This window comes from Rhinatrema bivittatum, chromosome 9 (assembly GCF_901001135.1).
Source record: "Rhinatrema bivittatum chromosome 9, aRhiBiv1.1, whole genome shotgun sequence".
NCBI lineage: Eukaryota > Metazoa > Chordata > Amphibia > Gymnophiona > Rhinatrematidae > Rhinatrema > Rhinatrema bivittatum.
The window spans coordinates 181,575,025-181,590,247 of NC_042623.1; the positions used below are offsets into that span (position 1 = coordinate 181,575,025).

General features: G+C 45.3%; 1 protein-coding gene across 1 annotated transcript in view; it reads left to right on the forward strand.

Moving 5' to 3' along the window:
• The first annotated feature begins 323 nt into the window (after nt 1-323).
• The window catches only part of FYTTD1 (forty-two-three domain containing 1), an 80,197-nt gene continuing 65,297 nt past the window's right edge, over nt 324-15,223 (forward strand). The window contains exon 1 of the mRNA XM_029615561.1: nt 324-502. Within this exon, the coding sequence (XP_029471421.1) occupies nt 427-502 (76 nt within the window). The 5' untranslated portion in view covers nt 324-426. The remainder of the gene's footprint in view (nt 503-15,223) is intronic.

A 15,223-nucleotide genomic window follows, 5' to 3' on the forward strand; every position in this document is an offset into this window, starting at 1 on the left:
AAATGTAACAGGTTGTTATAAATGTAAACCGGAGTGAAGGCAACTCTGCTATACCTCGGTATATAAAAAAAATGCTAAATAAATAAATAAATAACCTTCACAGAAATCCCTCTAGCGAGTCTAGCGCCTTCGCATGGCGGGAAGCGCTGAGGCACTGTCATCACGTGCCCAAATGCGCTCTAACCTCTCCGTCCCGGCCGCGGCAAGGAGGGAGGGGGGGGGAGAAGAGAGAGAGAAGGGGTGAGCGCGCGCGCAGCGTCTCGCCGCCAGAACGCGTCTGTGACATCATGAGCGTGCGTGCCTTCCATCGACCGCGAGCGCGCACGGGAAGTTTTGTCTGCCTGCCTTTGTGACGTTGTGCGCACGCGTCGCGGCCTCGCTTCCCTGAGAACAGGCGGAGCAGGCCCAGCCGGGTCCGGCGCTGTCATGAGCGGCTTCGGATTCGGGTTTGGTGCCGGAGGAGAAAGTTCGGAGAGCCCTGATAAGCTGGACATGTCGCTGGGTGAGCGAGGCTCTTGCTAAGTACTTTCTGTATAATGCACCTGGATTAAATCTCATGGAGGAGGAGGGGGGGAGAGAGGGAGTACAGCAAATAGTGTCTCACCCTTTCCCTCCTCCTCCTTTCTTGCCTCTCCCTTCAGTTCCTCTTCTCCCATCACCCTAAATCCTCACCTTTCACTCTAGCTCCTTCACTCTTCAGCATGCTCCTACATCCTCATCTCATCCCCCTTCTCATGTCCCTGCCTCCTCATCCCGACCCCACCCACTTCTTCCTCGCCCCTCACAATGCCCCTAAATCCTCACCTTATGCCCCCTTACCGTCTCCTCCCACCTCAGTGCTCCCAAATCCTCGTCCCGTGCTCCTCATCCTTCTTGTATCTATATCATCAGCCCTTTGTCCCCAACACCATCCCCTTCACTTTTCGTCATGTCCCTATTCCATCCTCCTCATCTCCTTTAACATGACCCTATCTGGTCCCTTCTCACAGTTCCCCTAAATTTATGTATGTATATGTATTTAAAAAAATGTATATTTTGCCACATACAGTTTTTATTGTTTTGGGTAGATTTAAAAGAAAACCACTTCATACAGAAATAACCATACCAAGACATTTAAAAAAAACTATGGAACACAAATCCTCACCCAGTTCTCCTTATCCCTCTTTACCATGTCTCTAGCTGCTCACCTTTTTCAACCCCAACCCTGTGTTCTCACTTCAACCTTACCATGACCACTACTTGCCCAATTTCACCACCATCCCCTTCACCCCCTCACAGTGCACCTAAATCCTTATCCCATCCTCCTTTACCATGCTCACTTTCTTCAGTCCCATCATCACGCCTTCCCTCTTCGTTGTCCCACCTCCTCTTTCTCTCCTACCATGCATCTATCTCCACATTTATTTTCTATATCCATATATCCCATTCTTTCCTCACCATGTCCCTGTCTCTTCATCCCATCAGCCCCCACCCTTTTCAACTCCAACCTCATCATCATCTCCTGTTTTCACCACATCATCTCACCCCTTTCGGCCCTCCCCGTCATGCCACTGCTTCATCTTTCAGCTTCACCATGTTGCTTATCTCTTTATGCACTTTAGTCCCACACCAGTCCTTGTTATCTCTACCTTTTTTTAATTCTCCATCTTTTCTCATGTCATCTCATCCTTACCATTTTCTCTCTTCCATTCCACTGAACTTTGGTTTATTTAATGCTGTGGATTCGTTGATATCCAGATTAGGCAATCTAGATACTTTTGAAGGATTGGGTGAATTGTGCTGATCTGGATTCTGGAGTATGTATTCTGATCACAGGTTCCTGGTTCCAGCTTCAGAATAACTGGAGAATAACCTGTTGCTATGTTTAGTTATGGAAGGAGGAGGAAGCAAGTTTATGACCCTTAATGAAGCCAATTTCTGACTAGTGAGGGTAGCATCTATTTACAAAAATGTTTGTCTCCATTAAGTAATAGGTCAGTATGAATCACAATCTAATTTTTTATTTACATTCCATCTTTTGTGGTACTTCAAAGCAGTTTACATTCAGATACTGTAGGTATTTCCTTATCCCTAGAGGACTTGCAATCTTAAGTTTGCACTTGAGGCAGTGGAGAGTGAAGTGACTTGCCCAAGGTCCAAAACCCCTCATGCAAAAAGGGGATTAGATTAGCCCGTCCAAACCAGCGAGTAGCTAATAGTGCTCATCACATGTAAATTCATGTTGATGAGGCTATGAGCTATTAGCATTTGGATAGGTGGATCCAGAGCCAGTGGGTTATGCATCTCTACCAGAAGATGGAGCAAAGCTGATGTCAGGGTATATATACCCCTGCACTGACAGCCAGCCAGTATTCTCCGTCTCTAGCAGATGGTAGAAGAGTGCATCTCCCTACTGGGGATTGCCTTAAAAGTTTTTTCTAGAAGGAGAAAAGAAGAGAGAAGTTTATTGCCCTGCTCTTCTGTGGTGATTCCTTATGGTCTCTCCCTCAGTTGAGTTTCCTGAGGTGATTTCTTCAAATTCTTCCCTCAGTGCCTTGGTTCGGTAGCTGGTTTTTGCTGGCGTGGACTTAGCTGTAAAAACAAATAAACAAAAAAAAAAAAAGAACAGCAGCTGAAAGGCAATCGTTTGCAGGAAGCCAAGCGCAGTGGTGTAGGTATATGCCCTCTCCCCCCGCAGCCGGAAACGGACGCTGTACTCAGCCGGGACGGGCTGAGCTCAGGCAAAGAGTATTTAAAAAAAAAATTGAAATAAAAAGAGGGGGAGTTGATTTTAGGGATTCCTCTCCCCTCCGTTCTCTCTGTGTTAAGCGCGCCGGTCCAACTTCCGTTCCTAACTCCAGGTGAGCTTGGGGGGGTCTCGGGCAGCTTGGTGGGTTGAGCAGCCTTCTGCGCTAGGTCCCACTCTCAGGCTTAGATTTTCTGCCATGTGGTAGGCCTTGGTGGCATTCGCACGCCTTTTCTCTGTGTAAGGCTGCCCTCTTCAGGTATGTTGGTTCACGCTTGCACGCCTGGCTCTCTGTCTAGTTGTGCACCTAACTGGGCGCTCAGTTGGGCACATAACGCCTAGTTGAACGTACAGTGGTGCGCTTCAGGGTGGCAAGTTGGGCACTTATCTGAAAGGAACATTGGGCGCCTAATTTCTCAGATGTCTGTTTAGAAAGTGCTGTTAAATAAGTATGGCGCCAATAGCAAAGAAGCCTAAGCACCTTACTCTTTATGCTGGTTGCCATTTTTGGGCATCTCAGCCTGGCGTTCTCTCTAACTTTTGTGTCAGCACTGTTTGGAGGCTCAGGGAGACTTGTCTGTGTCTGATTTTTCTAAGCCTGGCCCTTCCCAGCATGATGCAGGAATGGAAAAAGAGTTGTCAGAGGTTTTGCCTGGAATTGGGACTCGCCTAACTGGTTCTTCAGCGGGGGAAGGTAGTGCAGTGGGCGCAGGACTGGTGCCCCCTGGTTTGGGCATGGACATAACATAAGAAAATGCCATACTGGGTCAGACCAAGGGTCCATCAAGCTCTGCATCCTGTTTCCAACAGTGGCCAATCCAGGCCATAAGAACCTGGCAAGTACCCAAACATTTGATAGATCACAAGCATGATGCTTATTAATTTCCGTCATTATCCAAACCTTTTTTAAACCTAGTTACACTAACTGCTGTAACCACATTCTCTGGCAATGAATTCCAGAACTTAACTATGCACTGAGCGAAAAATAATTTTCTTCGATTTGTTTTAAATGAGCTACTTGCTAACTTCATGGAGTGCCCGCTGGTCCTTTGTTAGGTTTTGTAGGTTTCGTGGACCCTTGGCCCGAGGTGGGGGTTGACACTACCTGAGGAGTTGGGCCCCACAGGTCCCCACCGTCGGGAGGCGAGGTAGTCTGGAACCAGTGGCAACAACAGCATGGCTGTGGCCCAGGGGAGAGGGTGCTTAGAAGAGCTGTCTGCGTCACTGCCACGTGATCGCAGACACCTGCACTGTAGCGGTACTGCGGGCTGTCCCGAGGTGCGGGATCAGAGAGAGTCAGTTCAATGGTATTGCAGTGCTGGACAGGAAAGAGGATGTAACAGAGGATGGATCTCCAATGTAGAAGTGCACAGGGCAGGCCCCGAGGAGCGGGGAGTGCAGAGACAGGACCTCTGATGTGGTAACGCAGAAGTTGCCCTGAGGAGTGGGGAAGCGTGAAGCAGGCCTCCGAGGAGCAGGTACCCAGAGCCAGAGACCTCAAATGGAAAGCAGAGATCCAAGGCAGGAACTTCAGGTCTGGAGAGACAGGAACAAGCACCAGAGGAGCTCAGGGAACTCGTTGCCAAGTCGGTTAGCGTAGGCCAAAGGAGGTGCTTAAGTATCTCAGACTTGTGATGACATCAGCTGGGGATGGCCCCGGAGTTCCCGCCATTGGGCCTTTAAATGGAGGATGGGTAGCGCGCGCTCCTAAGAAGGCCCAGAGCTGGAGAGTAGGTTGGCGGCATCCCAGTCTTCACGCGGAGCATGAAGAGCCAGGAGGAGCATGGCGGCAGCAGCTGGCCACAGCTGCGAGTTCACCCGGAGTGGAGAGCCAGGCATGACATGACGTGAGTTGGGACGGCCGTAGCCAACGGTCAAAACATGCTTCTATTATCTGAGAGAGTAAATTAACTTGTTCAGGTCCTTTCATGATTTTGAAGTCCTCTATCATATCCCCTCTCAGTCGTCTCTTCTCCGAAATGAACACCCCTAACCTCTTCAGCCTTTCCTCATAGGGGAGCTGTTCCATGCCCCTTATCATTTTGGTTGCACTTCTCTGCACTTTCTCCAGTTCAGCTATACCCTTTTTGAGATGCGGTGACCAGAACTGCACACAGTATTCAAGGTACAGTCTCACAATGGAGCGATACAGAGACATTGACATCCTCCATTTTATTTTCTATTTCCTTCTTAATAATTCCTAACATTCTGTTTGCTTTTTTGATCGTCACAGCAAACTGGGCCAATGATTTCAATGTTTTATCCACTATGATGTCTAGATCTATTTCCTGGGTGGTAACTCCTATGATAGAACCTAACATTGTGTAACTACAGCAAGGGTTATTTTTCCCTATATGCATCACTTTGCACTTGTCCACATTAAATTTAATCTGCCATTTGGAAGCCCAATCTCGTAAGATCCTCCTGCAATTCCTCACAATCTGTTTGAGATTTAACTGCTCTGCATAATTTTGTGTCATTGCAAATTTGATCACCTCACTCGTCGTACCCCTTTCCAGATCATTTATATATATATATTGAAAAGCACCGGTCCAAGTACAGATCCCTGAGGCACTCCACTGTTTACCTTTTTCCACTGTGAAAATTGACCATTTAATCCTACTCTCTGTTTCCTGTCTTTTAACCAACTTGCAATCCACAAAAGGTCATCGCCTCCTATCCCATGACTTTTTAGTTTTCTTAGAAGCCTCTCATGTGGGACTTGTTGAACACCTTCTGAAAATCCAAATACACCACATCTACTGGTTCACCTTTGTCCACATGTTTATTCACCCCTTCAAAACAAATGTAGGAGATTTGTGAGGCAAGACTTCCCTTGGGTGAATCCATGCTGGCTGTGTCCCATTAAACCACGTCTATCTAAATGTTTTGTGATTTTATACTTTATAACAGTTTCCATGATTTTTCCTGGTACTGAAGTCAGGCTCACTGGTCTGTAGTTTCCTAGATCACCCTTGTATCCCTTTTTAAATATTGGGGTTACATTGGCCATCTTCCAGTCTTCAGGTACATTGGATGATTTTAACTAATAGGTCTGAAATTTCATTTTTTAGTTCTTTCAGAACCCTGGGGTGTATACCATCTGGTCCAGGTGATTTACAACTCTTCAGTTTGTCAATCAGGTCCATCACCTACCACATCTTCCAGGTTCACTGTGATTTGATTCAGTTGATCTGAATCATTACCCATGAAAACCTTCTCCAGAATAGGTATCTCTCCAAAATCCTCTTCAGTAAACACTGAAGCAAAGACATTTTTAAATATTTCTGCGATGGCCTTATCTTCTCTAAGTGCCCCTTTAACCCTTTGATCATCTAAAAATCCAACTGACCCCCTTGCAGGCTTTCTGCTTCGGACATATTTTAAAAAATGTTTATTGTGAGTTTTTGCTCTGGCCAACTTCTTTTCAAATTCTCTGTTAGCCTTTCTAATCAGTGTTTTACATTTAACTTGCCAACGCTTATGCTTTATCCTATTTTCTTCTGATGGATCCTTCTTCCAATTTTTGAATGAAGATCTTTTGGCTAAAATAGCCCCTTTCACTTCACTTTTTAGCCATGCTGGTAATTATTCTGCCTTCCTTCCACCTGTCTTAATGCATGGAATACATCTGGACTGTGCTTCTAGGATGGTATTTTTTTTTTAACAATGTCCACGTTTATTGCACACTTTTTACCTTTGCAGCTGCACCTTTCATTTTTTTTGTAACTATTTTTCTCATTTTGTCAAAGTTTCCCATTTGAAAGTTTAGCACAAGAGCTGTGGATTTGCTTATTGTTCCCCTTCCAGTCATTAAACCAAATTTGATCATATTATGATCACTATTGCCAAGCGGCCCCACTACCGTTACCTCTCTCACCAAGTCCTGTGCTCCACTGAGAATTAGATCTAAAATTGCTCCCTCTCTTGTCTGTTCCTGAACCAATTGCTCCATAAAGCTATCATTTATTCCATCCAGGAACGTTATCTCTCTAGCGTGACCCGATGATACATTTACCCAGACTATATTGGGGTAATTGAAGTCTCCCATTATTACTGCACTACCAATTTGGTTAGCTTCCCTAATTTCTCTTAGCATTTCACTGTCCGCCTCACCATCTTGACCAGGTGGACGGTAGTATACCCCTATCACTGTAGCCTTCCCTGACACACAAGGGATTTCTACCCATAAAGATTTGATTGTGCATTTAGTCTCATGCAGGATCTTTATCCTGTTGGACTCTATGCTATCCCGGACATAAAGCGCCACACCTCCTCCCGGGTGCTCCTCTCTGTCATTGCGATATAAAGAACAATACAATATAGCACTGTCCCATTGGTTATCCTCTTTCCACCATGTCTCTGAGATACCAATTAAGTCATCATTCACTGCTATACATTCTAATTCTCCCATCTTACTTCTTAGACTTCTGGCATTAGCATACAAACATTTCAAAGTTTGTTTTTTGTTTGTATTTTCATTCTGCTTTTTAATTGATAGGGATAAGTTAGAATTTTTTTATAGCTCAGGTGAGTTTTTAGTTACAGGCACTTGGACTACTTTTCTTATTATTGGAACCTCACTGTCGGGATGCCCTAATTCTAATGCATCATTAGTATCCTTTGAAGATACATCTCTCCGAACCATGCGCTGCTGAGTGACTGTCGGCTTTCCCCTTAGAGCAGTTTTAAAGTAGAACAGTCTCCTTTTTAAAGGTTAGCGCCAGCAGCCTGGTTCCACCCTAGTTAAGGTGGAGCCCATCCCTTCAGAAGAGACTCCTTCCCCCTCTGGTGGAATTTTTTCAAGGGCTGCAGTTCTTTCTTCGGGCGCAGTTGGAGTACGTCTAGACCTGCTGCGGGTCACGTCGATAGGGACCCGGATGGCACAGATGATGAAACTGATCCTTACTCCCTAGATGATGGAGAAATTCCTCTGGGGCTGGAACTGTATAGAACTATGTTATGTTTCTTTCATAGAGGTGAGTTACCGGCTCTGTTTTCCCAGACGTTGAAGATGTTGAGGGTACCGGGGGGGCTGATTCCATGTCTGAGCCAAAGAAAGATTCCATATTGATTTCTTTGCGTAAAGCCTCTTGTTTCTTCCCCATTATGGAGGCTATTCAAGAACTGATTGATATTGAATGGGGTGCCCTGGAAGCTAATTTTAAAGGGGGACAAACCTTGGAAGGGCTGTACCTCTGGATCCGGCTGTGCGAGAGCAATTGCAGTTTCTGAAAGTGGATGCGCTTGTGTGTGCCTTCACCAAGCGGATGACTATTCCCGTAGAAGGGGGGTGTAGCATTGAAGGATGCACAAGATAGAAGAATTGAGGCCATCCTTAAACAGGCCTTTGGAGCGATGGGAATGAATTTGCAGATAGCTTCTTGTTGCTCCCTGGTGGTTTGCTCTTGTTTACTTCTCTCTCAGGAAGTTGATGAATTTCATGTGGATTTCAGAGCAGTGATGGAACCGGCAGCAGCCTTTTTGGTGAATGCAGCTGCAACCTGGTCCACACTTTGGCCAGAGGGGTAGCGTCAGTAATAGCAGTCAGGCATTAGCTATGGTTCAAGAATTGGTCGGCTGATACAATTTCAGAGTTTAATCTTATGAAATTGCCCATTAGAGGATCACCCTTGATTGGGAGTGAGCTGGAAAAAATGGCCAATAAGAGGGGAGAAGCCCAGGTTCCTCGGTAACCAGAGGATTACAAGCAGACGTTTTCGACCCTAGAGAGGAGCAGTCTCCCAGAGGACTTGGCCTTTGGGTAGGTATCAGTCCTTTGGTCCCAGGCAGCCCAGAAGGTGTGCAGATTTGGGTAGTGTGGTCCCGCCACCGAGCTTCTCATAAGAACATAAGATATTTATTTATTTATTTATTTATTTACGGTTTTTATATACCGATGTTCATTTCAAAAAGAGATATCACATCAGTTTACAATAAGGTACAATAGGTAATTCACTATCCCCTAAAAGGGCTTACAATCTAAAATTTTTGTACCTGAGGCTAAGAGATTACAAAAATAAAATCATCAAAATCAAAGTTCTTAACAATTAAGCAAAAGGTATAGCAAGGAGCATATTAAACAACACAAGGGTCCATCAAGCCTAGCATCCTGTTTCCAGCAGTAGGCAATTCAAGTCACAAGTACCTGGCAAGTACCCAAACATTAAATAGATCTCAAGCTACTATTGCTTATTAATTAATAGCAGTTTATGGATTTTTCCTCTAGGAGCTTATCCAAACCTTTTTTAAACCCAGTTATACTAACTGCTGTAACCACATACTTTGGCAATGAATTCCAGACCTTATCTATGCGCAGAGTGAGAGAGAATTTTCTTTGATTTGTTTTAAATGAGCTATGTGCTAACTTCATGGAGTGCTCCCTAGTCCTCCTATTATCTGAAAGAGTAAATAACAGATTTACATTAACCTGTTCAAGTCCTTTCATGATTTTGTAGACTTCTATCATATTCCTCCCTCAGTCGTCTCTTCTCTCAGTGAAGATGTGTCAAGCCTGGGAACAGGAGATAGGGCGCCACCTCTCTCTTTTTATCAGAAGTGGGTAGAGATCACATCAAACCAGTGGGTTCTGGAGGTGATAAGAGATGGTAACACTCTGGAGTTTCTCAGTGTTCCTCAGGACATCTTCATGGTATCTCCCTGCAACTCTCTACAGAAGAGAGAAGCAGTGGAGTGTTCATTGTCAAGATTCCTCAGCCTGCGGGCTGTAGTTCCGGTGCCCAGGTCTCAAAGAAAATATGGGCCGATATTCCATTTATTTCATTGTGCCCAAGAAAGAGGGCTCCTTTCGCCCCATCCTAAATCTCGGGGAGTCAACCGTCATTTGCAGGTGACTCATTTTTACATGGAAACCTTGTACTCAGTTATAATGGCAGTACATTCGGAGTTTCTGATGTCCCTGGATTTGTCAGAGGCGTACCTTCATATTCCCATCCATCTGGAGCATCAACAGTTTCTGCATTTTGATGTTTTGGGGGCGACATAAGTTTTGAGCTCTGCCTTTTGGGTTGGCCATCGTGCCTAGAACCTTTTCCAAAGTTATGGTGGTGGTTGCGGCAGTGTTGAGAGAGTATGGCAGTCTAGTTCACCCATATTTAGACGATTGGCTGATTCTGGCCAAGAGTCTGGAAGAGAGCCTTCGAGTCTCACGCAAGTTGATCTCCTTGCTACAGGAGCTAGGATGGGAGATGAACTTGGCCAAGAGCAAGCTACACCCATCCCAGACACTAGAGTATCTCTGTGTTCGGTTCGACACGAAGCAAGGCAGGGTGCCCCTGCTGGAGGGCCACATTCAGAAGCTGATGGCGTAGGTGTGACTATTGCTGAACACACTATGCCCGACAGTGTGTTGCTATCTGCAGATGCTCGGATTGATGGCAGCAACACTGGAAGTGGTGCCATGGGCGAGGGCTCTGCAGTCTCGTTAGAGCCCACAGACTCAGGAATATTTGATTCTGTTTCACCTGCCGATGGAGGTCTACACACTCTTGCAGTCGTGGTTAAAAGTGGATCATCTGAGAGAGGGCTTTTCCCTAAGCTCACCAGACTGGCCTAGTACTCACGACAGATGCAAGCCTCCAGGCTTGGGGGGCTCACTGTCAGGAGCTGACAGCGCAAGGATGCTAGCGTGCAGAAGAGTTTCTTTGGAGTATCAATCGGCTGGAAGCCCATACAGTCCAGTTAGCATGTTTGCAGTTCGGCGACCGATTGCAAGGTCGAGTGATCCGAATAATGTCTGGCAATGCAACAACAGTGGCTTACATAAATCAGCAAGGAGGAACCAAGAGCCAGCAAGTGTTGCAGGAAATAGCCCAGCTTATGAAATGGGCAGAAGTGCATGTTCAGGGGATTTCAGCCTCCCACATTGCAAGAAAAGACATTGTAAGAGCAGATGTTCTCAGCAGACAGAATCTGGATCCACGAGAATGGAAATTGTCAAATGAGGCTTTTCAGCTGATGGTGGATCATTGGGGCCTTCCGTTTCTGGACCTACTAATGACTTCTCGAACTGGAAAGGTTCCTCGTTTCTTCAGTTGCAGGAGAGATCCAAAGTCCATGGGCATAGATGCCCTTGTACAGGAGTGGCCGGAGGGCGAGCTACTGCATGCTTTCCCGCTGTGGCCCATGTTGGGCAGAGTTTCTTGGAAGATCGAGAGTCACAAGGAGATGGTGCTTCTGGTGGCACCAGATTGGCCCAGGAGACCATGGAATGCAGGTCTACGAAGGCTTTTGGTGGACTCCCCCCACCCCCCTTTGGTTTCTGGCGCACAGGGATCTGCTGCAACATGGGCCTGTTCTTCATGAAGATCCGACTCGGGTTTTGTCTTACGGTATGGCTCTTGAGAGAGCTCGCTTGCTGAAATGTGGATATTCTACTGCGGTGATTGCCACCTTGCTGCGAGTGAGCGTTTTCCACTTCCTTAGCTTATGTGCGGGTTTGGTGAGTGTTTGAGACTTGGTGTGAAGATTGGGGGGGGGGTTCCTCGTTTTGTTAAGGTCCCGCTCATTTTGGGATTTTTGCAGGATGTATTGAGTAAAGGGTTGGCCCTTAATTCCTTAAAGGTACAGGTAGCAGCTCTTGCCTGTTTTAGGGCTCAGGTGAACAGTGGACCCTTGTCGACTCATCCAGATGTGGCCCATTTTTTGAAAAGAGTGAAACATCTTCGTCCTCCCTTGTGGTTACTGGTGCCCTTGTGGAGTCTCAATCTATTTTTGGATTTTTTTAGCGGGCCCTACTTTTAGACCAATGCGTAACCTGTCCTTGCAGTTACTGACCTTGAAAACAGTTTTTCTTGTGTCAATTTTTTTGGTGTGCAAAGTATCTGAACTGCAGGCCTTGTGTTGCAGGGATCCGTTCCTTCGAGTGACTCAGAGGGTGACTCAGGTGTGTACTGTTCCTTCCTTCCTTCCTTTTTGCCAAAAGTGGTTTCGGATTTTCACTTGAATCTGTCCATTTCCCTGCTATCTCTGGACAGGGAAAGAGGTGCGGAGGAATATAGTCTGTTGCGGCCCTTGGATGTTTGCGGCCCTTGGATGTTTGTTCTCCACGGTGGGATTAAACAGGGTGAGCCAGCTTCATGGGCTATAAATAGCTTGCTGGATTAAGGAGGTGGTCACGGCCGCATATGTGAATACTAAACAGCCATTGCCTAGTCAAGTTAGGGCTCAGGTAGTGTCATGGGTGGATGTTAGATTGTTGTCTCCCATCAACATGGTCCTCCTTACACACCTTTTCCAGTTATTATCGCCTGGATACTCGGGACCAGGAGGATGCAGCCTTTGCATGTGTGGTTTTGACTGGACTGCGGGCAGCCTTCCGCCCTGTCTGGGAGTAGCTTTGGTACATCCCACTTGTTCTGGATCCACCTGTCTAAATGCTAGGAAATGATAAATTACTACTTATCTGATAATTTCCTTCCTGCCCTTGGCTGCCATCAGGTTATGCTATTGTCCTCCTGTGTGATTGTGTGTTCAAGGGGTTACTGGTAAGTGTTAATCTAGACTCTAGACTAGTGTTAATACATTCTTTGTCTGAGTTCAGTGTTTTCCTGTTGGCTGAGTGCTGGCATAAGTTATCTGTTAATCAAGTTTTGCTAGTTTTGGCTGAATGAGCATTAAAAATCATTAACTCAAAAATAAATCTATTAGGCTCACAACTAAACAGTTACCATGATGCCCTAGTCATGCACAAAGGGACAGGCTCCTTTTATTTTGTTCCTTCGTGCATATGACGGAGGTGCGTACCCCATCGGCTTGAGTGCATCTGGCATTGTTGGTCTCCCAAAATAGTTGTGCCTCACAATGATGTCACTTGGGGTTGAAGCAGAAGGTCTGGGGAGCCGGCTACTCAGGCATCCAGAGTGAGGAAACACCACCAGCGCTAACCCTTGATGATAGGCGGGCTGGAAGGCCATACCCTTTGATGGAACAGCAGGCAGGCAGGTACTCCAGGCAGCAATCCAGCAGACAGGGTCTATGTCAGCTTACAACTTGGCCCACTGCCAAGCTTCTCATTTTATTCATGAGCCTCCTATGCAGGACAGTATCAAAAGCTTTGCTGAAATCCAAGCAGATCATATTGAGAGCTCTTCCTTCATTCAGTTCTCTAGTCACCCAATCAAAAAGATCAATCAGATTTGTCTGACAGGAATCCATGTTGCTTTGGGTCCAGCAACCCACCAGATTGTAGATATTTCACTGTCCTTTCCTTCAACAGAGTCTCCGTTAATGTTCCCACTACCGAGGTGAGGCTAGCTGGCTTGTAGCTTCCAGCTTCCTCTCTACTCCCGCTCTTGTGAAGCGGGACCGCCACTGCTTTTCTCTAATCTCTTGGCACCACTCCTGTTTCTAGGAATCTGTTAAACAGAGCAGACCTGCCAATACATCTCTCTGAGCTCCCTTTAATTTTCTGGGATGGACCTCATCCGGCCCCATGGCTTGCTTTTTTTTCATTTTCAGTTTTCCTAGCTCTTCACATACATTCTCTTCTGTAAAGGGGGTTGCATCTACCCCACTTCTGTCCATAGTTTTGTCAACTAGCAACGCTCTCTCTCCAGGGCTGCTTTTAGTGAACACTTGAACTGAATTATTTGTTTAATATTTTTGCTATTTCTTCACCTTTCTCCTCACATTGCTTCTGGTCACCTTTCAATTTCACTATACAAGTACTTTGTACCTGTGGCAGTTTTCAAAGGGAGAACATTTGTTTTTCCTTTAAAACTTGGTGCAAAGTTTGTGGGTAAAAACGTATGCATGCACTTGGACAATTTGAAAATTGTCCCCTTTGGTATAACTCAAATAAAGGTGGTGTGGTTTAACAGGTTCCCATAAGGGTTCACTATTACTATCCACCACCTCAGACCTGCCCACAGAAACCGAATCACCCAAGTAAGTGCCTATGCACCTGTTATTCGTCTAACCCTGAATAGATTTATATTCCTGCCTCAGGCTCGTGTGTCCAGGACTAAGAACCACTGGAGCCTACATCAATTTTCTTTTGTAGAAGTGACGGACACTTTAAAGCAATTTGTTTTATGCTTGTCAGTTTTGTGTTCTCATAGATTTTTATTACAATTTTGTTTCTGCTGATTTTATTCATTTTTATTGTATATCGCTTTTATTTACATATGGAAGAAAGCTCAATAAACTAAATTAACCTTTACTAGTGGAAATATTTAGAAAACAAGCTAAAACACACTTTTATTCTCCTATATCCATCCCAAGAATATTTTTAGCAACCTTTGTATATTTGTAAACTTTATCTAAACTTTCGGATGGAAAAGACACTTTTTAAAGTGACACTGCCATTTTTCCCTCATGGAGTTCTGCAGCAATTTGGCTTTTGAAAACTGTTTGATCAGATCTCAGTGCCTGCAGTATTCTGCAGTACAAGAGGGCAATTTTCAAAGCCGTTTCCACAGGGTGAGCAGTGTTCTCCTCACAGAAATGGGGACTTTGCAAATTGCCCACCCTGTATGCATGTAAAATTTACAAGTGCAGTGCTACTACCTGTGTAAGGTCACTCATGGTGAAAGGAACCAATCCCGCAGAGACATTAGAAAAGAGTCTTTCCTGTATGCAATAGATAGATAGATAGATAGATAGATATAGAGAGAGAGAGAGATAACTTTGCCTGGTAAAATTTATCCTTGCAAAAAGCAGGTGCAATGCTGTGCAGATATTTTCTTCTTAAGTGGTGAGTGAAGAGAATAAATATCAAATGCCAGTACAGCTGAGAAATTCTCAGTCAGTGGATTCAACTCTTGCAAAAAGATACTCCTTCCTCTTAAGCCTCTCAGGTTCAAGTACCTCCACTACAAATGTCTGGGTAGCCTTTTAAAGGGCTTCCCAAGCCATTTCCCAACTAACCGAATCTTTGGCCACATATAAAAGTTTGTGACCTAAACGACCAACACGCACATCGGAACCATGCTCCATGTCAGATAGGTCAGTACCTTCTGTACGGTCGATGGATACCAGTTGTGTCTGACATGGTGCCTATCAAGGCAATTAGACAGCTTGCCCATCTGCCATTTAGTTATGCCCTCATCTTCACAGTTGTAATTGCTTCAACAGTAATGAGGGATGATCTCTGACCAATAGATGAAGGGTTCTCGGAGGCCAAACCAGGAGGTCAATCATAGTTACATAATAACAGCAGAAAAGGACCAAATTGTCTATCCAGTCTACCCAGCAAGCTTCTTATGGTAGTAACTGCCGCTCCGTGCAGGTTGTCCCCGTGTTATTGTTAAGGGAAGTAACTACCGTTCCATGCAATCAACCCCTAAGACTTATGATAACCCATTAAAAAAAAATTACTGCTAGTAACATTTTTACTGGGTGATGAGGCTTCTTGAAAATTCAGTCAGTGCTGTTTGATGTGCTTTGCTTATGGACTTGGCTGTAGAATCAGTCCTTGCTTTTTCCCTTATGTCTCTGCCCTCGTTGATTGTTGTCTCAATCCATTTCCCATTTTTC